Raw genomic sequence first — 26,878 nt, forward strand, 5'->3', positions numbered from 1 at the left:
GCTCTCCTTGCTCTAAGGGTTTGTGTTGAAAAGTCTGCTGTGATTCTGATGGGCTTTCCTTTGTATGTGATTTGTTTCTTTTCTCTCACTGCTTGTAGTATTTTATTCTTCTGTTGCGTTTCTGGGATCTTGATTATTATATGTCTAGGTGTAGATTTTTTTTGATTGTAGCTAGTTGGGGCTCAGTTATCTGCCTCAGTTATATGAATATGCCTCAGTTATCTGAATGTCAAATTCTTCCCCTCTGGGAAGTTTTCTGTCATTCTGCGAACAGCTTTTTTAAGTCATTTGTATTTTCTCGGCAGGGACTTCCTGATAGGACTCCAATTCACAGGAAATAATATCAAGAATTAGCAAATGGATTACATAAAAAAATAACTGCACAACAAAGGAAATGATCAACAGAGTGAAGAGAAAAATTTTTCCCAGATACTCTTCTGATTTGGGGCAGGTCTTCCAGAACTGGACTTCACCCTGGGAGCAGGATGTGCTGTCATTGCTGCAGGCCGTGTCTGCCTCTCCAGTGGGCCGTGAGCTCCCTGAAGGCAACGGTAAGGCTCACACTGAGTTCTCAGAGCCCATGCTGGGACCCGGCATGAGCGTGTCTGGGTGAGAAAGGAAAGGTGGATGATGGGAAACAAAGTCAAGAAGGGTGAGAGGCTCGGGGGCCCATCTGGCGGGGCGGGGGAGAGCAAGACTCACTAGTACAGAAGCTGTCCCAGCCCAGCTGGACCTGTGTGAGAAGCTGAACCCAGTGCCGAGGCAGGGGACGATTCAGGCCACGGGGCCTTCAGGGTCCCCACTGCAGCAGGGCAAGGCCTGCACAGGCTGAAGAAACACAGAGCAGGAGTCTGTGGGGCTGGACTTGCGCTGTGTCTGGCGGCATGAAACACTGGTCTCCAGCCACAGAACACAGCTCCACAAGTGACCATCTCCTCAGCTAAGACACCTCTTGGCCCTTTCGTTGTTATTTTAAGAACAATGGTGGGATGGAGGGGAGGGGAGGAGAACCGACGCTGTAACGTGCGTCCTTACCGCGTGCGTCCTTACCGCTTGCCTCCTTACCGCACTGCTTCGAGTTGTCACAGCTTGTTACCAGCCAGGGGTTCGTACCGGGGTAACCCGGCCATCGTGAGGTTCTGGAGGACGAGGCAGGTTTCCCAGGCTTGCTTTCTGATCTGCATGCTGACTGCAATCTCTTCGGCCCTAAGCATTCTGCTTAAATATTATTTACGTTCGGCTGGAGAACCATTTCCCACCGTCCGCCTTCTCCTCACACACATAAAACTGCACACCTAACTTCTGTTTACACATCTATAAACCGAATCTCTAGGAGCAGCCTAGGAATGTGTGAAGATGGAGTTTGCCCCTTGAAAGCAGAGGCGTGTGATGTGTGTACACTGTTAGCTATCAGGAGCGATGCGTGGGTGATTGAGGCCAGCTGCTCCACAGAAGCCATCCGAGTGAGCTTGTAAACCTTCAGCTGACAAGTAAGGTGACAGCCCAGTTCTTGCTAGCAAAGGCTTAATTACCAACAGCTGCCTCCTGGCTTAGGGGGAGGTGAAAAAACAGTCGAAAACCCAGGAGTGCTATGAATAAGCAGCTGAGGTTTGGCAGATGATAAGAGTTTCTGACAACGTGATACACGTTTGGCCTATAAAGCATCTCTAAGTGGACAAGACGGTGGGTGAGCAGTGATTTACAGTTAAACTTGGAAGACTGGGAGAATTCACTGTATTCAGTTCTTACTGCTTACTTCAAGGCTTGTGGTGGCACTGAGGTTTTCCTAATTGGCTGTTTGTGACATTTGGTGCATACTGAGTGAATCATGAAGCCTTTAAATTATAGCTGGTTCACTGAACAAATCAGGGCAAGAGAGGGACAAAGCCAAGGGCATTGTGCTTTTGTTACTTCCTAGTGTAGCCACCTTTGGGTTTATTTACTAAAAGCTTAGCTTTCTTTGGATTATTTTATATGAGCTCTGTCCTTTACTCCATTTCCTTACTGTGGGTGGCTTTGACTACTTTTCAGAGCCCCACAAATAATTATTGAAGCTCACCTGTCTCCTGTTAGCTGAAACCATTTGCAAAGTTGGAGTGTTTCCTGTGGGTTTGTTTGCAGGATGAAGTGAGGGGACAGTAGCATGTTGTGTGTGAGAAACTTGGTCACCTGTCCAGTGAGACAGCCTTGATTTTCGCTTGTATTTTACTTGTGTATTTCCTATGTTTATAGTAACTCGGAGGAGATGGTAGTTATGTATACAGTTGGGTATGCTGAATCGAGACTCACTGTAAGTTGAGAGCGTATGGTAACTTTAATCCTGGTAAGTATTCTGGATGTTTGTTGGAATATCGATGAGTTGAGTTAGTTATGTGGACTGATCTGTTTTTTTCTAAAACATAGACTTCGGCCCACTAGCAACTGTCGTGTTATGCTCCTGTGTAGTACCATTCCACACAGGTTTTATTTTCAATCAAAAATGAAAACGGGGAATCTTTCAAAGGTGACAATGGGAAATAACATGACATAGTGACAATTGTGGTCACTCTCCCCTTCATCTCCCTGTCTTTCAGGGTAGTTTGGATGATAATAACAACTAACAATTAATGTTCAATGAGTGCTTTGGTGATGTGTCAGCACACGAACTAATTCTTCCTCAGAACAGCCCTACACTGTGAGCCGTCCCACTTTTATATAGGCAAGAACGAGTTTTGGAGTCTGCTGACCATCCTGGTCTTCAGGGTCCTGTGGAATTTCTGGTTCATCTCATTAGAGCCCTGGAAAGCTGACGAGGGTTAGCAGGAACTGCACCACGAGGGGCTGCCGCCCAGCACTGGCCCATGTTAAGATTCCAGACTTTACTGTGGTTGGTGGTATACTGGTGGGAATCTCTTTTTCCTCCTGCCAGGGTTTGTGATTTTGGCTGGAAAAACTGCCACAGGTTCTACTTGAGTTCTTCCCACCATTTGAGCCCCCTTGGAACTTGGCTGCGGTGTCTCTGGCTTTTCCTCGTGCAGTGGGGATGCTGTAGGACACTGTTTGCTGGTGAGTATATTTCTAATATTGGATTTTTCCTTAACCTAAAACTTATAGAAAATGACTAGAATTCCAAGAGTTTTTTGTGCATACATCACACTGCCCAATGGTGGGCTGCAAGGCATGCTGGCTTTGGATTTCAGGCTCTGGGTGCCCTGCACTGTCTCACCTGAGTTGCTGTGTGGACACGAACCAGGCCGGGGATGGCCTGCCCTTCAACTACAACCTGTTGATGAAGAACCCTACAAGGTAATTTTGTTTATCTTTTCACTTTCCATGGTATCTAATTTTTATTAAAATGCTTTAAAAATAGGGGGCTAGGAACCTTATAAACCAAAAGTATCCAAAAGAATTGATTGAAGGACAAAAAAGCGACAGCTTCCATAAAATGTCCCACTGTCGTCATCTTCTGACCTCAAAGCGGCGGGGAATGGTGTGTGGGAGGTGGTCGCGTGCAGACGGACTGGAGAGGGCGGTGTGGTCTGCAACGTTAGCCTGTATTCGGATCCACACTTGCATCATGCTGCAGCGTTTCTTTTCATCTGCCGTCCTTACTGGCAGTGAGCCTGACCCCGAAGGAGAGCACTCCCGTAGCCAGGTCTCCATCCATCTGTCCCATCCTTGCTTGGATTTTTTCCGGGTGATCCTGTGGCTCTCAGCTTCCTGCTGCACAGGGCTCCACACGACTGGTCGTATGGTTGGCAGCGCTCAGCCTACACATATTCGCACGCACAAATGCATCTCTTTGGGGTTCACTTAGCTGGCCCTTCCAGGTATGGCCTCAGCCTCCCATGCAGAGCCCCAAACCTCAATTCTTCTAGGTCTTCCAGACCCACACAGCTGGCTGGGAACCCTCTAACCGACAGGAACTTTTCTCAGCCCTGTACAAAGCTTGATGAGGAGGCTGAACTTAACAGAGACTCAGACAACGAGATTTAAATAAATAAGCTGTATTATCTGTACAAAAATATAAATAACAGTTTCGTGTTTAGAGGAGGAAGTGCCTCCTTCCACATTATCCAGCAGCCCTGATAATCTGTGGGGCTGCTGAGTCACAATTCACAGAACAAACATTAAATGTACATTCATCTCATGCAAGGAGCACACGCTTTTCCACCCCAAACCCAGGCTCTGAGCTTGCTCGGAACCCATGACTGACTGGGAGATGCTGCTTTTTAGGAAGTGTAAATACTTACTGCAGATTTTCAGTAGCTGTAGAGCTAATCAGCTATATTAGTAGAATGGAATTTGTCTTCATTACACTATGCGTAATATACATCACACATGAATCCACCCTATTGCCCCACATTAGCGTTTACAATCTGTTCTATACACAGTGAATAATGGATCCAGAGTTAAACACCAGCTTCTATTAAAAACAGGAAAAACAGAATAATCACCACCGAGTTTACAGAAACACAGCTTCAGAAACTTAATTAAAAATCCCCCAATATTTTTTCAAGATGGCAATGTACAATTATTAATATTGCACTTTTATACAAGAAATCCTAATAAATATTCACAAAAGATATACATAGAAAACATTCTCTTTTATTTTAAACATTACACTGATTTTTAGTAACATGATTTCTTAGAGCCTGTTTTTGTGGTGAGGAAGAAAGAGACCCTCCCTAATCAGCCATTGCTCACCTAGAAGAGGCAGATGGGTACTATTTTCCTCCCGAAGTTTCCGTCTAGGCTGGATGGAAAAGGCAGCCGTGGCCGTGGGTGAGTGGCGTGTCATGAGTGTGCATGTGAGGGTGGCCTGTCCCGGGGTGGGTGACTCTGGCCGCCCCTACTACCCTGGGACCACGCAGGGGGACAAGGTCAAAGTCCTTGTGCGCAGCTGCTGTCCACCGGACGAGCCTCGCAGCCCCAGTGTGTGCTTGGCCTGCTGCCTTGCAGCAGCCAGGGGCGTCTGGCCAAGGCCCGCGTGCATGCGTGCCGCTCTGCCTGCGGGAGCTAAACCGGTCCCACCGCGGTGAGGCCCGCAGCCTCTCTCCGTGTGGGGGTGGGATGGGAAGCCTGGAGCAGTGACCACGAATCTTGCACTCCCCTTGGCTCCAGCTCGGCCCCTCCTCATCCCACCCTCGCCTGCTGCATAAATTCCTTGGACAGCAGCTCTCAGTGCTCCAGGAGGGTGGTGGCTGAGGTCCCACCCTGCTGCCCCACCAGCCAGCTGTGGGAGGAAGCGGCAGCTCCAAACTGAGAGGTGGTCTCTGGCAAACAGGTTAGTGGCTTTGACTAGCAGACCCCAGGCCCCAGCAAAGGCCACGGAGGGAGGAAGTCTGGCCTGTGCATGCGCAGGGTGCCCCTGGCAGCAGCAGCAGTTAGTTCAGGGCTGGGGACTCCTGACGTAAGGGGGAGCTGCCAGGGTCAGCCTTACTGCACGGCTGGATGCCGACCTCCTGCTGCAGGGCAGGCAGAAAGCTTCCTCAGTGTGGACAGTGGGGACGTCCTCTCCCAGGAGCAGGCACGTCTCCTCCCTGGCTGGCAGCAGAGCCCCAAACACCCGATGCTCCCCGGAACCCAGATTCGCACCTGCACCGTCTGGAAGTCCCTCTGCCCTTCCTCTCGTCCCTGCCTGCATTGCTGGGTGCCTCAGGCCTATTCTGAGTTCTGGGCCGGTCCGGCCTCAGCGTGGCACCCCTTGTCCTCGCCATCCCGAGAGCAGAAGTGGCAGAGGAACAGCCCTCCTGTGCTTAGCAGCATGCTTCTGTCCGGCCCAGCCTTGCACCAGTGTCTCCCAGCCCCCGGAGCCGGGCTGCCTCGTCCTGGCCCACCCTTCCGGAGCCCGGGTCGGAGGAAGCTGGCTCTGCTAGGGAGCTGCTGCCTCCGCCCTGGTCCTCCCCGGCTCTGTCCTCCAGCGCCTGGGGGAGAGGAGGGGCTGAGCACTCAGGAGGGTGGGCAGGGCAGAGAGGCAGTGAGGAAGTTCCGAGCAGGGCGGAGCCGGCCGTGCCCTCGTCACACTTGGCCGCACGTTCCACAGCAGCGCAGCTGGAACTGGCTGAGCTGGCAGAGCTGCAGCTGTCTCACCTTCTCGCAGTACCTGGTGGTGTCCCTGCACTCCCCTGGGGAGGGGAAGGAAAGGGATGTGAGACGGAGGCCGAACTGGCTGCCCCCAGGGTGCCAACTGCAGGGCGGCCCCAGGCTGCAGCCGTCCTGCCGAAGGACTGCTCTGCTGCCCGCTGCCTTTAACCTCCGCATGGTGCCTGTCCCCTCCTCCCGACCAGCCCTGCACCCTGGCCTTCGGTATGCCGGTGACTCTCTTCCTTAGGTGGCTCCCAGGAGGCCCGACTTCTGAATTCCCCAGTGAGACAGGTGCCAGCCAGAGCCTAGTTAGAGGTCCCCGCCCTCAAGGCCTCGGCCTCCCCTCTCAGTTAGGCTTGGTTTTCTTCTGTGCTCCTCCTAAGCCTTTCTACTCCTGCCCACCAGGCTTCGAATGTGGAGTTCCAGTTCAGTTCTGACGCACACTGGTGTGCTCCTGAGGCGGGGCCTGTGGTGAGTGCGGGTCAGTGTGGCACCAGGGTAGGAGACCACTCTCCTCAGGGTCAGGAGCGGGGGCCCTGTGCCCGCCGGCAAACATTGAGCGCCTTGGGGAAGACTGTGCTCCTATGTTTACTTTTTAAATTTCTTATTCTTTTCTCAAGATGTTTTCCTTGTGGGGAAACACTTCTACCTTGTGCTCTGGGTTCAGAGAAAGAAAAACGAGATCGCCATCCAGCCTGGATACCAGCGCTGGTGTCCAGCCGAGGGAGGAGGGAGTGAAGGAGGCATGGGCTTCCGCTCTCTCCATGGGAGGAGGGTGAATTAGCAGGTCCTCGGTCGGTGAGGGCAGAGCTGGCTGGGAGGATGCACTCTGCCCGTCAGTGCGAGCAGTGCTCTCTCTTTAGTAGCCTGGCCTGAGAGCCGCTGTTGAGCTGTCTCTAGGAGCAGCCAGACTGCACGATAGCTGGAGGCCAGTTCCGGTCAGCACCCGGCTCTGGCCTGTGGGGACACCCTGCCACCTTTCGCAGCTGGGCACGCAGACACACGTCTTTGTGCACACCCGTGCACCCAATGCCAGGTTCCACTCACCCCAGCTCACACTCCTTGGGGAGCCTCATACAGTGGCCTGCTTTGGGGCTCAGACCTGGGGACTTCCCGCCGCACCCGGTGCCCTGTGGGGAATTTGCAGAATGTCCTTTGGGGCTGGAACGTACTGTTTTCACACGGGGTGATGTTGCAGCGCTGCCAGTTGGCAGGCCGGGCACCCCAGGAGCACAGGTGGTCGGACACAGCCTTGTTGGTGTGGGTGAGCACACACTCCACCCGCCGTGACTGGAAGCCGTAGTTCCCGCAGGTCGCCGTGCAGAGGGTCCACAGGCTGACCCTCCAGTGAACACTGCAGGTTTCTGACCAGCAGCTCTGAGAGCTCACGGGCCTGCGGAGAAGGGATAGGGTTAAGTGAGGGGCTGCGGGCATCCGACCTGGGACAGGTGTGAAATGAGCAGTGACGACTCCTCAGGAACCCGGGGTGTCAGCAGACGGGGTTCTTATCTGTTCCATGACGGGCCTGTGTCTCTGTGGCACAAGAACGGCTGCACTCAGGTGGAGACTGGCAGCCATCTCTGGGACTGGGTCCTGACGGGGTGATGAGCTCCCCTGGGCGGGGCTGGGCAGGGCCAGGTCGTCCAGCCTGAGGAGCCGGTGGGGCCCCAGGGACAGTGGGCCTTTCCTCCTGCCCTCTTGGGGCTGGCGCGGATTTCCTGTGGTGCCTGCCCCCACCAGGAAACTGACGCCCGACTGCTTCGTCCCCACCAGCAGAGCCCAGCACGAGGCCTCGCTGGGCAGCCTGTCTCCGGAGGGGTCTGGAGCTGTAGGGCGTCTGAACCCTGAGGCTGTGGAGGCTGGCAGGGTAACATTCTGACACCACACAGCTCCGTGGCCCAGGAAGGAGGCCCAGGACTTTCTCTTACCTGGGGAGGGCACTGCACTGCTCTGATGGTAAGGCGATGCCATCCCGGGTCTGGCAGAAGACCTGTCTGTGCTGCATGGCCAGGTGTGGCCCTACACAAGGCCCGCTGCACTGTAGGCAGAAAAAGGGACAGCCCTCCAGTTAGCCCAGCCGGGTGGAGGCTGCGGGGTCAGCCATGTGAGACCAGGCCCCTCTGCAGGACTCTGATCCTGCCGATGCCCTCGGATGGCTTCCCGTCTCCCAGCCCCCTGAAGACACTCATTGGCGTGTTCTCTTTCCGCCACAGCTTTCCTGTGGGCGCTACGCTAACAAATGGCTGAGGAAAGAGCAAAATCTGTTAGAGAAAGTTGGCCCCTTCCAAATGAGCCGTGTGAAAGCTGTCTTGGCATTGTGTGCTAAGAACGTGCTGGTGAGCTTTAGAGCTGCAGACATCAAAACAAGTCACTTCCCCCACTGCAGAGTGAGGATCGTCGGGTTTATTATGATCTTGCCAAGTTTATCCAAGTAGCCACGTCCAGCATTTCTTTCCTTTCTTTGGCCTCATTTCTGCTAGGTCAAACCTAGGGTCGCTGAACAAAAGCAGGCTTAGGTGTGTGCGGTGCTCCCTGTATTCTCCTGCCATGTGCTCGTTAGCTTTAGCAGTTCTCAGAGTTAGCAGAGCCAGACCCAATTCCAGTAAGGCCTCATTTACCTGTAAAATGCAGAAGTCACCTGCACTCGGTTCAGTGATCTGTCAATCCTGACACTTACAGTTTTGTTTTTTCCAGGTCTGACAAATTAAGTCTTATACACAGGCAAAGAAGGAAAATGCTATCAGCAGTTCAAAAACCCTACTGTACCTACTCCCATTATTCTTTCCTCCTCTCCGGATGTGACTGCTGTCAGAACTTAACTTGCACCATTGTGTAGGTTATGCCAGTTTTTGAAATTACATGAACTATCTTTTATGTCTATTTTTTTTAGTCAGGGTCTCACTTTGTAGCTCAGACTGGCATTGAGCTCTTGATCCTCCTGCCTCAGCCTCCTGAGTGTGGGATTATAGTTATACACCATCAACACTGGCTCATGTTTTTTATATCTGGCTTTTTTCCCCTGTGCATTAGGCATGTTACTGAGGTTTGTTCATTTTCATTGATGTGGAGCACTTTATGAATATACCATAATTTAAAATTTCATCTACATTTAATAAATGATTGTGTTTTTTTGGTACCAAGGATTGAACTCAGGACCTTGCACTTGCAAGGCAGGCACGGTGCCACTGAGCTAAATCCCGGCCCTCTTTATAGTTTCTATAATTAGTATTGACATAATACTTAAGACAACATTTCTGTAAGTCTTTTGTGGCACATATTGGGTATAGCTATATGTATTGTGATAACGTATGATGAACATCATAATTTGAAAATTATAGTAAAAGACACTGTCATTAAATGCCCTGAAAATATTCCCTCTGGCTTTGAACACACATATCCCATTGTTTTTGTTACTTTCTGAGGCAGTTCTACAAGTCTACTTTTACGTCTAAGGTGTCAGAAAATATGGCGAATGCCGGTGCAGAGGGCCATTTGGTGGAAAAGCAGGCTTGTACAAGTATGACTGTGCGTCCTCACCACCTCCCTGGATCCGGCTCGATGTGACTTCTGCTTCTCCTCCACAGTCAAGATGACACGACAGGAAAACATTTTGGATCAATTCAGAACATTGAGACAGCCACAACAGTGCACTGGAAGACACAACACGGGCTGTCTGGAACTGTCAGACAGCAGCGAGAGTGACAGGGTAAGTGTGTTCAAAGTGAGGAGAAGGATTCTGAGGGAGATCAACACCGGTGTGTCTTTTATTGTAATGAATTCAGACAATTAAAACATTTCTGTATTTTTTGATTCTACTACATAGGTGTAGAAATGAGTATGGATATTTTTAAATTTAAGAGATTACTGTCAAACAGGTTTCCAAAGGGCTTTTGCCAATTTCTTTTCCTGTCAGTGGTGTATGTAATTTCCACGTGGCTGAAATTTTTGGAAAATCCTGGAATTGTTATATACTTGTTAAATCTCAGGCATTCTAGTGAATATATTGAGAACAGTTTTTGTTCAAAGTACATATCCCTTGTTACTGAGGAAGGTTAATATCTATTGCATTATTTCTCATTTTAGTGAAGTGCCTTTTCAATCATTTTCACCACTTTTCTATTGTCACCTATATCTCATGACTTTTTCAAGATTCTTATATATGTATTTTAAACATAAGCAGCCCACTCTCTGATTTCGGTTATAAGTTTTTGAGTGCTTTCTTCCATTCTGTAAGTTTCATTTTTTATTCACTCAAATGCTGCCTTCTGATGAAGATCTAAAGTTTGATGTATTTTAATTAACCCCAATTTTATTTTGTTTTGATTTAAAAAAGATTGCTCCGTGTTGTCATAAATTTTTTCCCTTACCTGATGACCATTCAGATGTACAATTTTTAAGTGCATGATTTACTAGCATTAAGTATCATTCATATTGTTGTATAGCCAACATCAGTATTCATCTCCAAAACTTTTTCATCATCCCAAATTGAAACACTATACCCACTAAAGAGTAACTTCCTATTTCTCTCAACCATTACTATGAATTTGACTATTAAATGCCCCATAAGTGGGATGCTACAGTTTTGTCCCTTTTCATGTCTGTTAATATTTTATGTAGTTAAATGTGCTAGTATTTGTGTTTATGTGGTATCTTTTCCTCTTGGTTTTTTCCTTTCCAAGGATGTAGCAGTGACCTTTGTCTTTCCTAATCAGTGTTGGCTTGAAATTCACTTTGTCTGCAAATAGAATAGCTACTCTTGCTTTTTTCCAGGCTTTTGTCACATGGAGTATTATTTTCCATCTGGAGTATTGTTTTCCATCCTTTGACTTTCAGCTTATGAATTTTTTTGAATTAAATGTGTTTCATATATGCAGCATATCGTTGGATCTTGCTTCTTGATCCATTCTGCCAGTCTGTTTTTTTGACTGGTAAATTGAGACCATTTACATTGAGGCTGGTCTGCACTACATAGTGAAAACTTATCTCAACCCATCCCCCACCTAAAATTTTAGGGTGGATTTTTCTATTTATACAAAGTATCACTGGGAGTTTTATTATGGATTTCATTAGTATATAGATCACATTAGACAGTAGTTACATCTTAATAATTCTTCTAGGCAAATGGAGTGTTCTTTCAATTTGTGTCATTTTACATTTCTTTCAGCACTATTTTATAGTTTCCATTGCATGGATATTTTACCAACTTGATTTTTTCTTTCTGATGCTAGTGTAAAGATGTTCTTTTCTAAAGATGTATTTTCCTAACATTCTTTTTCAATTGATTATTTTTTTAAATTGAGTTTATTGGTACATTTTAGGTACACAGTACAGTTACATTCATTATTGGGGGCTTGTACCTTTACATGACAGGTCTTGGTTCTCACTTTTTCCCCTTGTCTGTGCCCTCCCTTCACCCCCTCTTCTCCTCCCCATTTACAAACACTTTATTTCCATCTTTTCATTTTCTCATATTTTTTTCTTTTCCCTTATTCCCTTTCCCCTACCCTTCCCACTTTCCCTACACCTTTAGCCCTTTTCTTCCCATTTCACAATGTCAGTTATCTCATTAGGACCTTATGTACTATTTATTCACACCAGAGAAACTATTCAGTATTTACACGTGTGACTTATTTATTTCACTTAGGAGTATATCCTCAATATGTATCCATTTTTCTATGAATGGATCTAATTTCTCATTCTTTATACCTGAGTATTACTCCATTTATAGAAAAACCACATCTTCTTAACCATTTTTCTGAATGGATCTAATTTCTCATTCTTTATACCTGAGTATTACTCCATTTATAGAAAAACCACATCTTCTTATCCAGTTTCCAACTGATGAGCAAATGGGCTGCTTCCAAGTTTTAGCTATTACAAACTGTGCCGCTATAAACATAGGTGCTCATATATTACTATGATATGATTCTTTTAATTCTTTTGGAAGGATACCCAGCAGAGGGATGGCTGGGTCAAATAGAACCTCTAGTCCCAGCTCTTTGAGGTATCTCCATATTGATTTCCCTAGTGGTTGCAGCAGTCTGCAATCCCACCAACAATGGAGAAGGGTTCCTTTCTCCCCACAACTCCACCAACATTTGTTATTGTGTGATTTCTTGATAGCAGCCATTCTTTGTGGGATGAAGTGGAATCTCAGTGTTGTTTTCATCTGAATCTCTTGAATGAACAGTGATGTGGAACATTTTTTCATATACTTGCTGCTTTTACTTCTTTGAGAAATGTCTGTTCATTTCAGATGCCCATTTTGAATTGGGTCTTTATATTTGGGGGGCTGATTGTTTTGAGTTCTTTATATATTCTAGATAATAGTCCTTTGTCTGAGGAGCAGCTAGTAAAATTTTTTTCCCACATTGTAGGTTGTCTCTTAGTTCTGTTGATGGTTTCTTTTGCAGTGCAGAAGCTTTTTAATAAGATGAGATCCCAGTTATTGATTCTTTCTGCTAGTTCCCATGCTACTGAGGATTTGTTCATAAAGTCTTTTCCTATGCCAATGTCTTCAAGACTTCTGCCTAACATACCTTCCTGCAAATTTAGTGTTTCTGTTTTAATATTTAGATCTTTCATCCACTTGGATTTTAATTTAGTGCATGGTGAAAGATAAGGGTCCAGTTTTAATCTGTGGCGGGTTGAGATCCAGTTTTTCCAACACCATTTATTAAAGGGGCTATCTTTCCTCCACTGAGGATGGTCAGCTCCTTTATCAAAGATGACATAGCTGAGTACATCTGGGTTTGTTTTTGTTTCTTCCAATCTATTCCACTGATCCTCGGATCTGTTTCTTTGCCAGTACCATGCTGTTTTTTTTTCTTTTAATCACAGTGGCTTTGTAGTATAGTTTCAAATTGGGAACTGTTATACCCGCTACCATGTCTCTGTTGCCTAGAATGGCTTTGGGTATTCTAGGTCTCTTATGGTTCCAAATGAATTCTTGGATTCTTTTTCTAGTTCTGTGGAATTGTTCATTGTTAATGTACAGAAATGCATTTTTTGGTGTTAATTTTGTATGTTACTATTTATTACATTTATGTATTTACCAGTTGTTTTCATTGGAAATTTAGTTTTTACATATGAGATCATGCCCTCTATGAACAGAGACAATTTTATTTCCTTTCTAAATTGGATACTTTTTCTTTTCTCCAACATTATGTTAAGTAGAAATGGTAAATGTGTACATCCCTGTCTTGTTCCTGACATTAGGGGAAAAGCCATCTTTACCATTGAGGGTAACACTAGCTGTGCATTTTTCATACATGGTCTTTATCATTTTGAAGTAACTTCTATTCCAAGTTTAAAGTATTATTTTTAATCAAGAAAGGAGAATGAATTTTTTCAATGATTTTTCAGATGATTGTGTGATTTTTTTCCTTCATGCTAATGTGTTGTATTTAGTTGATTTTTATGTGTTTAGCTATCTTTATGAGCAGATTCCACTTATTCATGATGTATAATCATTTGATATGCTTCTAAAACTAGTTTACTATTATTTGGTTAAGGATTTATGCATTAATATTTATAAAAGATATTTAAATATAGTTTTCTTGTACTGGATTTGGTATCACGAAAATAATACTGGCTTCACAGAATAAGTTAGAGCATGTAATTTTCAGGCAGATTTTGAGAAGGACTGCTATAAATTCCTTAAATGTTTTGTATAATTTATGAGTAAGACCATCTCACCTAATGTTTTTTGGGGGAGGAGGTTTCCGATCATTGAGTGTATCTCCTTATTAGTTATTTCTTTATGACTGGTAAGTTGTATGTTTCTAAGAATTTGACCATTTTGTCTCAGTTATCCAGTTTGTTGGTGTACAGCTGTTCACAGTACCATCTTATAAGCTCTTTATTATTTAAAAAAATTTGATAGTAGTGTTCCCACTTTCACTTGTGATTGTAGAAATCTTAGTGTTTTCTGCCTTGTCAGTGTAGTTGTTTGCATATTTACTGATCTTCTGAAGAACCTTTGTTATTAGAACTGCTTGTATGGAGCTGGTACATGTGCATGACACATCTCAATTCCTTTTGCATCCCCTTTTCCTCCTCTCTCACCCTCTTCCCTCCATCTCTTGGTCCCTTTCCTTTTAAGAAAGATCAATTTTGCTACTTTATTTATTTATTTGGTACTGGGGATTGAATTCGGGTCCTGGTGGCAGAACCACTGAGCTAAATCCCCAGCCCGTTTTCTTTTTTTATTTTTAATTTGGGTTTCTCATATGAGAGAAATCATGTGCTATTTAAGCTCATGTGTCTGATTTATATCCCTTAATATTATGGCTCAAGATGTATCCATCTTTCTACAAACTGACTCAAATTTGTCTTTCTTTCTGGCAGAGTAGTACTCCATTCATGTAAATACCACATTTTCTCTATCCTTTCATCTGTTTATGACAGGTTGTTTCCAAGATTGAGCTGTTACGAGTTTTGCTGCTATACACATATCACTGCTATATCACTGTAATATGTCTTTAACTCTTTTAGGAAGATACCTAGAAGGACAATAGCTGGGTCAAATGGAATTTCTAGTTTCAGGTTCAGAGGTATCTCCACGTTGATTTCCGTAGTGTTGTATGTACTAGTTTACATCCCCACCGACCATGTAGAAGAAGCGTTCCTTTACCCTCTCAATTTCTCTAGCATTTGTTGTTTGATATTTTGATGATGTCCCTTCTTTCTGTGGTAAGATGGAATCTTAAATGTTTCATTCACTAATGGCCAGTGATGATTAACATTTCTTCATGTAATTACTGGCCATCTGCACTTCTGTGAAGTGTCTTTTTTTTGTACCAGGGATTGAACTTGGGTCCTCGTGCTTGTGAGGCAGGTGGTGGTTGCTTGCCCATTTTTTTGATTGGGTCTTTTGTTTGGGAGGGGTGTCTGATTTTATTTAGTTCTTTATATATTTCAGATATGTGTCCTCTGATTGAAGAATAGTTGGCAAATATTTTCCCCAATTTGTAGGTTTTCTTTTTCACTCTGTTGGTTATTACTTTTGCTGTGTAGAACATCTGACCTGATTCCATCTGTTGATTCTTGGAATCATTTCTTGTGCAACCAGGATTCTGTGAAACATCATTTTTCTGGTCTCTGTTTTATTTATATTTCATTCTATTATTTCCTTCCTTTTGTTATCTTAAATTTAGATTTTACCCTTTCTTTCTTTTATACGTAAGGTGTAAACTATCAAGTTAGGTAGTTGATTTGTGATCTTTTTTTTTAAAAAATGTAAGCATTTACAGCTATAAAATTTCTTCTTAACATTCCTTTCTCTGTATCCCATACAGTTTTGTGTTTTGTGTTGGTTTTTACTTGTCTCAAGGTATATTTTCCCTTATGTTTTTTTTTAGACCCACTGAGTATTTTAATTTCCTCATAATTGTGAATGTTTGTTTTTCCTTCTTTCATTTATTAGTCATTTTAACTCTACATATTTATGGGATACAGTGTGATAATTTGATACCTATATACAATGTGTAATGATTAAATTAAGGTAGTCAACCTTTCCATCTCAAAGATTTTTTAAAAACAATTTTTAAAAGTTTCTGAAACATATCGCTAATATTTAAAGCAATAAAGAACAAAGCCCAGTAAAGTACTGAGAAATTGGTTACTGGATATTAAAGGTGCTCTCAGACAGAGGGAAATGGTGCCAATGATTCTCCTGGAGTATGGGAGAATGAGGGGTGCAGAGGATCTATGTGTTAGTACCAGGGCTCCCTGCAAAAACAGTTTTTGGTTAAGAAAATAATTGTACATAGTTCTGGGTTATAGTATGATGTATTAATACATGTACACAATGTATCCCAGTCAAGTTAGGGCAATGTTTCCTTCATGTTTGAAGGCTTCTAGCTCTTCTATTTAATTACAAAATATATAGCAGGTTACTGTGGACCAGTCACCTCACATGTTATGAAACACCAGATTTTGTTCCTTCTATGGGATTATTTTGGTACCTGTTACTCAACCTCCCTCTCATCTTTCCACCTACTAGGAGTCACTAGTCTACTCACTGTGATTTACTTAATGGAGAATCTTCCTGTTTACAACTGTTAGGATACAGAATCAATCCAGAATGCCATTCAGCAGATTAGTATGTAAAAAATGCTGTATATAAACATGGAATAGTATTCAATCATAAAAGATAACCTATCATTTATAATCTCTCATTTCAACAAGAAGGAAGATCTTTAATGTTTCTTATAGCAGATACAGTGGCAATAAACTCCTTTGGTTTTATCTCAGACTATCTTAAATTCTTCTTCATTTTGAAGGAGTGGTTTTGCTGGATATTAAATTCTTGTATGTGAATACGGGTATCTCAAAATTGGTTTTTAAAATTTATATAATAAGTATTCAGCAAGCATATCCATATAAATATTTGTTCAAATATAAAATTAAAGGAATAGCAACTAGCCAAATTACAGTATTTTTTGCATTAACTCCTCATTAGGTTTTTCTCATAGGTCTATTTTTTAGTTTCCATTTTAGTTCTTTACTCTTTCATTCAAAATTTTCCTTTTATTATTAGTGCTTATTAATCTTACAAAATATTGTTTAAATGTTTGTAACATTTTTTGATCACTGGATGTTGAATTTTTATTTGATGGTTTCTTTTTCTCCCCCAGCACTTTAAGTATAATTTCGCTGCCTTGTGTCCTGTAGGTTTCTGCTAAGACATCAAGTTGTTAATATTATTGAGGATCCCTTGTACATGGTGAGTTGCTTCTTCTCTTTTGATACTTTCAGGATTTCTTCTTTTTTCTTCTCTTTTGATACTTTCAGGATTTCTTCTTCTTCTTTTTTTTAATAGTCAATAGAATTTACTGAGGAAAAGAAATCTTCTGTTAAATAGAGACAGAAGGGGGGCCAGAAAGTGGGTTACCTAAAGATTCATTTTGTAAGACAGTTTGATTTTAATGTGTCTTGAAGTAACTCTTTTTGGGTGTATCCTAATTAGAGAGAGTGAGCTTGTATTTGTATATTCATCTTTCATCACATTTGGGGAGTTTTGGGCCATTTTTTCAAATAATCCCTTAACCCTTTTTCTCTCTCTTCTGTAATTTCCACAATGTGTACACTGGTTCACTTGAAAGTATCTGAAAGGTCCCGTAGAATCTGTTCGTTTTCATCTTAATGATATAAATTTATAAATTTTCCTGGCTTCAAATTGGACACTTTCTTCTGCCTGCTAAATCTACATCTGAAGTTTTACATTTACTATATTTTTAGCCCCAAAGTTTATTAGTTCCTTGTTATAATTTATCTCTATTGATAGTTTTGAATGCTGATTTAAGACATTTGTTTTATTTATGTATTTATTTATTTTGAGACAGGGCCTTACTGTGCAGTTCCGGCTGGCCTCAAAACTTGTGGTGATCCTCCTGCCTCAGCTTCTCAAGTGCTAGGATTATATGCATGAACCACCATATCTGGCTTAAAAGACAGTTGTTTTAAAGTTTTTAGGTAGGTATGGCCAATGCTGTGTTTCTTCAGGAATGTTTTATGTCACTTTTCTTCCTTTAAGTGGCTATGTTTTTCTGGGTGTTTTGTTTGGGAATTTTGAAAATACAGAAAGCCCTCGGTTTCTGGAGACTACCTCTGTGGTGGGCAGTTCTGCATCTCTGAGCCTGAGGTGAAAGCTTCTGGTTGGTTGAGGTGTTCATGAGGCGGTCACAGTTCCCTGACACAAGACACTCAGAAGCAGCCATGTGTATCAGTCTCAGTCTTGGCTCCTAGACAGCCTATTGTTTGCACCCTTAATGTCTCACCTCCAGCAGGGGTCTGTAGTTCCCTTACAACTTTCAGGAGTAGTGCGCCACCCATCACCCTCACTGAAAGACCTTACTGCCCGGAGGAGGGTACAGGTGAGTACAAATGCCATGAAGTCTCCTCCCGTTGTGAATGAAGCTGCTCCTCTGCCCCCCAGTTTGGTGTTCACTTGGTTTTCATAGACATTTTTCAGAGTTCCTGTTTGGTTCTGCCACCTTTTGGGCAGTGTTTGATGTTTCTATGGAGAAACAAGGATTGGAGTTTTCTAGATTTCATTTACTGATGCTCTTCAACAACGGAGAATGCTTAAAGGTGTGACATGTCCCTTGCGTCCCTTGCAGGGGACAGCTCCTCCTCTCCAATTTGTACCTTGTCACTGCTGGGTCGACTTCAGTGCCCACAGACACGTTGACATCACCCTTTGCAGGTCACCAATGCCGGCCTGTCAGGCAAGGTCCAGGAAGTGCTGTCTGTACTTGCTTTGCATTTTATTTGTTCTTTGCTGAGTTTTGATATTGACCCTTCCTTTCTTAGGGAAAAAGCTCCTCATCTATGAATTTACTTTCTAAGCTTTTTTCCTATACATTAGGTTGTCTTTTTCTCTATTTCTCTCCTACAATTCCCAGGGTTTCCTAGGGTTATGCTTTGTGCTGTTTCTTCCTGTCATACTTTTCCTCCTCCAGGGTGATGCCATCCATGACTTGCAAATTGACAATGGCTAAGATGTCTATATTTTAAGTTCTGGATCTCTGTATTTAGCTGCTGAAAATCTCCACTTGATCCCCTATTTTAGAAAACATCACAGGCTAAAAATGTCCAGCACAGTTTATCAGACTCATCCACTCTCTTTATTCTACCTAGTACTGTAGTTCTTTATTGTTCAACCAGAATCTCAGAGAATCACCTTGGATTTTTCCCACTCTCTCATCTCTGTCCTTCATTTCCATTGCTCAGTATTTATTCTGATAACCACAATTTCTCACCTAGAGCACTTTTCTAATTTAGTCACCAGGCTGCTGACAGAATAACATTTGGTCCTGCCACTCATGCATAAAAATATTTCTAAGAAGGCAAGAAGGTTAAATAGAGATGCAGAGCATCTGTTTCCTCCACCATGAAGAAGAATCAAAAGCACAGGGTGAGATGAGTAAGCATGGAGAAACACTGCACATAAGCAACAGCCAGACTGGAGCCTAGTAAGGAAGCAAATTGCCCTGGTATGCACCACTCCAACTCCACAGCTGGCTGAAGGGGTCTCCCCTTTGCAAGGGGAAAGCGAGAGTTCTAGGAAACTCTTGTCAGTGCAGATGCTGGCAATCCTAGCTACTGGAAAGTTTTACAGGCTTGCAAGTTCCCTTATATAAGTAACTAGAAATCTGCACAATAGCCTTACTTTGGACGAAGATCTCAGATCATTTCCTAGTGAATGTCCACGGTGTAGTTGCTGGAGTTATGATCTGAGTTTGCACTGCTCTGGTGGGGTGGCTGTGAGAGTGACTGTGACCTAAGCCTGCTGGTTGCTGTATTGTAGGGAATGGGTGTTGTGACATGGAGAGGAATGGAGGGCATCACCCCTAAGAGCCTGGAGATCAGGGAACTGGCCCACCGAAATTATAGCAATGGCCAGCTGCACGTGGACTCATGCTAGGGCTGAACACACATTTCTAGAGGATACAGAGTGCATCTTAGTCTAGTGAGGTCCTGTGGCTAGGCAGGCACTACCACAGTAGCAGCAGAGAAGGGCACATAGCTCCTGCCACCACAACACCCACACGTCTGACCACGTGCTGCTATCAGACTGGCTGTGTACACTACAGAGGGGTGTGTGGTTCCCACCACACTTGTCCCCATGCAGTGTCTGGCTGTACACCACTGACCTGCCAGACTACGTGGATTTCAGGCCTCCACCACTGCTGATGCTCCCCATACCAGAGTCGCTTGTTAGTAGAAGAACTAGAAGAAATACAACTGAGGAAACCCCAGTTGCCCAACAAGAGCTACCACTCCCCTTGTAGGAGCAGCCACACCGTGAGCACTTCACACCCATTCTCTGTTCCACATCTGCGTAACTGCTCAAATATTTCTACTCTTGTAGAGCCTGCAGAGACAGTGGGTTTTCCAACTGCACCATATCGTACAGTGTGCCCAAACTCACTAAAGACAACACTGCATGAGAGAGCTGTTTACTAAGGTTACTCTGAAAGCAGTACACAAATTTGATCCACCAGAATTACATTTTATGCTCCTCAATAAAGGAACATAAAAAGTAATTTTCAGAAAGCCTAATGAAGGCCAAGAGAAAATGGATAGTTAAGTGGTATTAGGAAGACAATGCAAGATAGGAATGAGATTTGGTAGACAGATTTTTGAGAGAACAAAACAGAAGTCTTTGAAATAAAAAGACAGCGAAAGTCTCAGTATAGACTAGATCAAGCAGGAGAGAGACTATCTGAACATGAAAACAGGTCTTTTGAAATATCTCATTCCAACAAAACAGTTTTTAAACAGCATTGGGACAGGTTTAAATGAAAAAAAAAAGCCTGCATTTTGGGAATATCTGAAGGAAAGATATGGGCATTCACATGCAGGGGGTTTATAGGATCTGAACTAGACATGGCCGGAAAAGATCTATACTATAGCATATTACAGTGAAACTATCAAAATACAGTGAAACTATCAAAAGTACAAGACCCAAAATTTAAAAATCTATGTGAGAATTAAGGGAAACTTCATTAGATTAACAACATATTTCTCAGCAGAAATGACACAGGACAGTAGGGAATGGAGTAACATAGTCGAAATCCTAAAAGAGAATAACTGCCAACAAAGATTACAATATGCAGCAAAGATTCCTTCAGAACTGAAGCAATAATCAAAAAGGAATTCTTTAATTTATTTTATTTTTCCTTCCCTTTTTTCTCAGTGTAGGGGATCCAACTCAGAGCATCGTGCATCTTAGGTAAGTATCCTACCACTATATTGTATATCACGAAAAACGCGTAAGGGGTCTTACATAACTGCTATGAAGAAAGCATGTGAAAATGTAAATCCCACTAGAAGAGAAGAGATAAGCACCACACATGACCAATAACCACAAAGATGAAAAACAAGAACAAAGAATATTCAAAACACCTAGAAGAAAATCAACAAAATGACAAAAATAAGCCCTTATCTATTAATAACAATAACCCTGCAAGAATGGGCAAGATTCTTCAATTGAAAGGCACAGACTAACTGAATGGACAAAAGGAAAAAAAATAATATCCTGCCTACAAGAAATTCGCATGACAAGTAAAGCAAAAAACCTGAAAGTGAAAGGATGTAGGATGTAAAATGATATTCCAAGCAAATGAAAACCTAAAGAGAGCAGAAATAGCTATACTTATATCTGACAAAATAGACTAAGGTAAAAAGCATGAGAGACAAAGAAGGTCACCACATACAGTGACCAAGTAATCAATTCACCATGAAGTATATATTATTATACATCTATATGCATTTAATTTTGGAGTATCCAATCTTATAAAACAATCACTATTAGACCTAGAGAGAAACATAAGCTTCAACTCAATAATGGGAATTTTATCACACTGCCTTCTTCAATGGACACATAATCAGGGCAAAAATCAAAGAAACATCAGAGTTAAACTGTATTATAGATCAAATTGACTAAGCAGAAAATTTATGGACTATCTCATCCAACAGTCACAGAGTACACATTCTTTTCATCAGCACATGGTTCTTTCTCTAGAATAGATCATATGCCACAGAATAAGACAAATTCAGAAAAAGTTAAATCATAAATCATGTATCTTCTGATCATGACAGTAAAACTAGAAGTCAGAAAAAAGAAACTTTAAAAGTTGTACAGATACATGGCTATTGAACCACACATTTGAATGAATAGTGGGTCATCAAAGTCAGAATGAAAATTCTTGCAACAAATGAAAACACAGAATACCAAAACTTGTGGGATACAGAAAATGCAATATTAAGAGAGAAGTTTGTAATAGTGCCTGCATAGAAAATTCAAATAGACAACTTGATGCCTATCAAGGACTTAGAAAAGTGAGAATAAACCAAACCCCAAATTAGTAGAAAAACACAAGTCAGAGCAAAAATAAATGAAATGGAGACTAAAAAACAATATAAAACACCAAATAAACAAAGAATAGGTTCTTTGAAAAAATAAGTTCACAAACCTTTAGCTAGACTAACCAAGAAAAAAAAGCAGACCCAAACAAGTAAAATTAGGGCTGAAAAAGAAGCCATTACATCTGATAGCACAGAAATACAAAGGACCCTTATTATGAAAAACTATATGCTGATGAATTAGAAAACCTAGAGGAAATGGAGAAGTTTCTGGACACAAATCAAATGGTGGTATGGTTTCACTATGAAGTATTCCTCAGAGACTCGGATCATATTGGACCACAAGGGTGCTGACCCGTTAATGAGCTCCTAGCCCTTGGGCTGCTGGGAAGTGGGCCAGCCCTATCTGAAGGAGCCAGTGACAGTGGTACAAACCTGACTGTATCTTGTCTCCCAGCCCCTCCCTCTCCGGCTCCTTTCTTTACTCTGTTTCCTGCCTGCTAGGAACTGAACAGCTTTCTTCCCCATTTCTATTTTCAAGCCAGCTAGTCATGGGCTGAAATATCTGAAACCATGGGCCAAAATATTTAAGTTGTGTATATCAGGTGTTTTATCCCAGCATCAGAAAGCTGGCTGATACAAACCGGAAGGGCATAAAAAACCTGGATAGGCCAACAAACAAGTAAATGAGGTTTAATCAATAAGTCTCCCAACCAAGAAAAGTCCAGGGCTATAGGCGTATTCACTGCTGAACTTTACCATACTTTGAGAAGACTTGACACTGACTCTCAAACTATTCCATAGAATTGAAAAGGAGAGAGTCCTTCCAAACTCATTCTATGAGGCCGGGCTTGGCTCATTACCAAAACCACACACACACACACACACACACACACACACACACACACGACCAACATCTCTTACGAATATACTTAAATATACTTAAAATTTCTCAATAAATGGTTAGCAAAGATCCTCCACCATGATCAACCTGGTCTCATTCCAGGGATGCGATGGTGGTTCAGTATAAGCAAATGAGAATGTAGTATATCATCAATGGAATGAAGCATTTTCAACAGAAGCAGAAAAAGCATTTGATAAAATTCAACTTTCCTGCCTGAAAAAAGCCCTGAACAAATTAGGTATAGGATGAGTGTACTTTAATAAAGGCTACATAGGACAAACCCAATGTGTCAGTCACACACACCCCCCCCCCGTGCTATCACAGAATACCTGAGGTAATTGCAAGGGTTAGGGGTTCAGTCCATGTCCAGCCTCCTATTGCTTCTGGTCCTGTGGTGAGGGGTGGAGCAGAGAGAGGAAGAGAGCAACCTCCCGCACTTCCTTCACGGGCACCCATCTGCCCTAACTTCCTTGTCCTAGGCTTTGTTCTCGGAGGGCCCACCGCCTCCCAGAACATCGAAGTGTGGTGGCCAGGCCTTCACCAGACATTCTAGATCCAGTTCACAGTGCAACATCATACTGACCGGGAAGGAGCAGAAAGGATTTCTTCTGATGTCAGTAGGGAGACAAGGTATCTACTTTACCTGCACTTACTCAACAGAACATAAGAAGTTTCAGCCAGATCAACTAGGTGAAAGAGACAAGGCAAAGGCACACGCAGAGAGCAGGTCAAGATTTCCCCTTTTCTACACAGACCTAGACACTAAGGTCTAATAGTCCCTAGACCCTCAAGACTATTGTAGCAGGATCAAAAATCAACATAAAAAAATCAGTAGCCATCTCTTCAGAACCGCTGCAGAAAGTGGTAAGGATGATGAGATGGCTATGTCTGAAGTGAGGGGGAATCTTGGCAGGGGCATTAATGTAGGCAATGTGTTTTTTACGCTAATACAAAAAAATGTGAGCATTCGTATTTTCAATCATACCTTGAAGATGTTACCACCTAGCTGCTGAGTATGATGATATGAACAGCAGCCTGTCAGGCAGCTCTTAAATGCCTGGGAGGGCTCCGCTCCGGTGGGTTTTGAACACACTTGGAGAAACAGTATATACAATTATGTCACTTAGCCCTGATCAGCCACACCTGATTTACTTTGTGCCAACTTCTGAAATGTAGAGGGATAATGTAAGACAGGCGACTGATCTATTAAAGAGTCCTTATCCACATGGACTGGGGGAAAGCTAGGCCTCTAATTGAGGTATGATAGAAGAAATATGGGTAGAAAGGCGACAAATGATACAATTTTGAGAAAATTGTGGCCTCCAGACAGAATCAGAATGAACCAAGGTTACCATGTCCTTTTTCACCTGTAGGCTTTTTTTTTTTCCTACCAGACTCCTCCTAAATTCCTAAGGGTCCTGAAGATACAGGGTCTATGCGCTTTTCATAGCTTCTGCCTTGAACGGCAGTGCTAACAGATCTCTGCACTTCAGTCACATGCAAACGGGTTGCACGTTAACCTACCTGATGGAGGCAGGGTTTGCTTCGTTCACTAATGGGGGTAGCCTGACAGACACTAGGTCTAAAAAATCAAGAAAGAAACGCTCCCGATCACCCACCTGGACGATGCCCCAAGAGTCAAGACCAGAACTCCGTGCACCTTGCCCCTCGGGCTCTGCACTTTCTTGCTGAGTACTTTGGTTCTGTTGTTAATAAAGCTGTCTAACCTCCTCACTGATGAGTCTTGAAATGCTTCTCGGTGTGAGCCAAGAACCCACCTGAGGCAAGGTGAGGTCCCTAATCTCTTTGGGGGACCTCCTTGAACCTCACCTGGTGACAGGAGGACTAGAATTCCTGACTGGCCCCAGTGACGAGAACACAGCAGTGACCCTAATGCTGGGACGCTGCAGGCCAGCATGGTCCTTGTCATCGCTCAGCTTGGTCCACTGTGAACCCACTCATCAGTCTGCGCTGATCTCCTTTTTCACATCATAACTAAGCATGAATTTTCCTCTCCAAATGCAAAGAATCACTGCGGTCCCTCTGCTATGTCCCTATGTCCCGAGGCAGCCCCATCCCTGGACTCCTGTGGCCAAGCGATCCCCCACTGCGGCTGTCTGCCGGGCCTACTTGGGGCTTTGGATGCAAACCTCTAGGATTAGAATCAAGGAAGGAATTGGTTTCCAAGGGCTCCACATTTCCTGGTGTGGACAGTGATTCTCTGCCCTGGCTGACCTGTGGGTTTCTAAACATTACTCGTGCTTGGCTCCCACCCCGGAGCTACTGACTTTACTTTTCGGAGGTACAGTCTGGACAGGGCTGATACAGAACTTCCCCCAGCACCCCTGCAGCCCCTGGATGGGTCTCCTCAGAGCTTTACGTTACCATCCGCAGCACAGCCAACAAGAAGAGGTGGCTGTAAGGAACACAGAGCTGCAGAGGGAGCCTGCAGGCTCTCAGATGACCTGGGGAGAGCTGGGAGCTTCGGGGTGGAGGGAAGCCAAAAGAAACAAAACAAAACAAAACAAAAAAACTGGTAGGTTAATGTTGGAGAAAAGTATCAGAAACGCGGCTCCAGGGATGAGGAAGTGATACGGGTGGGGTCAGTGACGGAGTTGCCACAGAAGCAGTGGCCTTTTGCTTCGTACTGTGGCCCTTGTGCACTTTCAGATTGGTTTCTCAGGTAGAAACCGCTTGCCCTTACCTGACCCCAGCTGGAGAAGGCCCACTCCACACACAGCTGCTGGTTACAGGCCTGGGTGTCCACAGGGCGTTTGGCGTGCTGGGTGCACAGGTCGTTGGACACAGTTGCGGAGAACCCAGAGGCCTTCAGCTTCTGACAGGTCACCCGGCGCGTCTGGATGCCTCCGCCACAGCTCCGGGTACAGGCGGACCAGGAAGTCACCATCCACCTGAGAAGAGGGAGATGCGTCAGGGTCCCAGAGGTCGGGCCTTGGGAAAGGAGCCTTGCCTGTCCCTGTCACCCACAGAGACGCCAATGTGGGGCCCTGTCCTTTCTTAGCATTTACCCAGAATGGTAGGCGAAGAACAGCTTTCCCAAAGGAGAGGTTACCTTATTTGCAAAACAGGTCTCTGCAGTCCTAAGTGACGGTGGGAGGAGACCGTGGAGGTGGAGCCCAGGCGTCATTTTAAGAGACTCTCATAAGGGAAGTCGCAGAGAACACACAGGAAGAGGTGGGGTAGAGCTAGCCAAGGGGCACCGGAGGCCCTGGGCAGTGAGGGCCGAGGCGCAGAGCGTCCCTGGGGGCTCTGCAGGGCACACGGCCCTGCTGACCTTCAAAATGGTGAGACTTGTTACTTGAAGCTACTGTCCACAGCGATCTGTTATGGCAGCCTCAGGAAACGGACACCCTTGGGACACCGGCCGGCAAGTACATCCTAGCGAACTTGGGGCCAGCTGCCTGAGCTGCCCAAAGGCATAAGAGGCAGACAGACTGCTCTGGAGACCTCCTCTGCTGCCACCCCGCTGCAGTGCCGAGCGGGACAGTTTCCCAGGAGCGATCCAGACCCTCATGCCGCCTGCCCCGAGGCAGTCAGGTCTTTCTTACGGTGTTACCTGGTAGACTTCGCACTTTGTTTCACCTTAACCTACGTTCCACTTGGTATCTCTATCTTTTAGAAACAAAGTTCCTTTCGGATTTCTGGGGCAGTCGTCCACATCCACAGATCAGTCTTCTCAGTTTTATATATGTTAGAGTTGCATATGTGATAAAACATGTTTCCAGAATGTTAGGCCTCCACTAGTCTAAGACTCCAGAAGTGAGACTTAACAGGAAGATGACGAAAGAGCCTTTCTTGCAAAGCCAAGGAATAATCTAGGGATACCTGAAGTTCTTGGTCCATATATAGCATATTAGAGTCCTCTTTGCCTGTGTGAACCCTGGGGTAATTCTCAAGGAGGAGAAGGGGATAATTTTGGAACAATAATGAGGAAAGTAATGCTTTTCAGCCACTTCACGAACCATAGGAAAATAAAAAAAAGAAAAAAGCACTCTAGTTTTTTCTGAAAGT

General features: G+C 44.1%; 2 protein-coding genes across 3 annotated transcripts in view; one reads left to right on the forward strand and one right to left on the reverse strand.

The window, feature by feature from the left end:
• The window catches only part of Saxo1 (stabilizer of axonemal microtubules 1), a 70,262-nt gene extending 65,563 nt beyond the window's left edge, over positions 1 to 4,699 (forward strand). For both annotated transcript variants that reach the window (XM_010630919.3, XM_010630920.3), the window contains 4 exons: positions 306 to 551; positions 2,909 to 3,045; positions 3,180 to 3,285; positions 4,632 to 4,699. The gene's annotated coding sequence lies outside the window, so the exon portion shown is untranslated. The remainder of the gene's footprint in view (positions 1 to 305; positions 552 to 2,908; positions 3,046 to 3,179; positions 3,286 to 4,631) is intronic.
• Positions 4,700 to 5,262: 563 nt separating this feature from the next.
• The window catches only part of Adamtsl1 (ADAMTS like 1), a 303,353-nt gene continuing 281,737 nt past the window's right edge, over positions 5,263 to 26,878 (reverse strand). Inside the window, exons 29-32 of the mRNA XM_033757645.1 lie at positions 25,551 to 25,758; positions 7,995 to 8,104; positions 7,239 to 7,459; positions 5,263 to 6,107 (exon numbers count right to left, since the gene is read on the reverse strand). Coding sequence (XP_033613536.1) covers positions 6,001 to 6,107; positions 7,239 to 7,459; positions 7,995 to 8,104; positions 25,551 to 25,758 — 646 coding nt within the window. The 3' untranslated portion in view covers positions 5,263 to 6,000. The remainder of the gene's footprint in view (positions 6,108 to 7,238; positions 7,460 to 7,994; positions 8,105 to 25,550; positions 25,759 to 26,878) is intronic.

The sequence above is a fragment of the Fukomys damarensis genome, unplaced genomic scaffold (genome assembly GCF_012274545.1).
Source record: "Fukomys damarensis isolate Sample0158 unplaced genomic scaffold, DMR_v1.0_HiC HiC_scaffold_31, whole genome shotgun sequence".
In the NCBI taxonomy this organism is placed as follows: domain Eukaryota; kingdom Metazoa; phylum Chordata; class Mammalia; order Rodentia; family Bathyergidae; genus Fukomys; species Fukomys damarensis.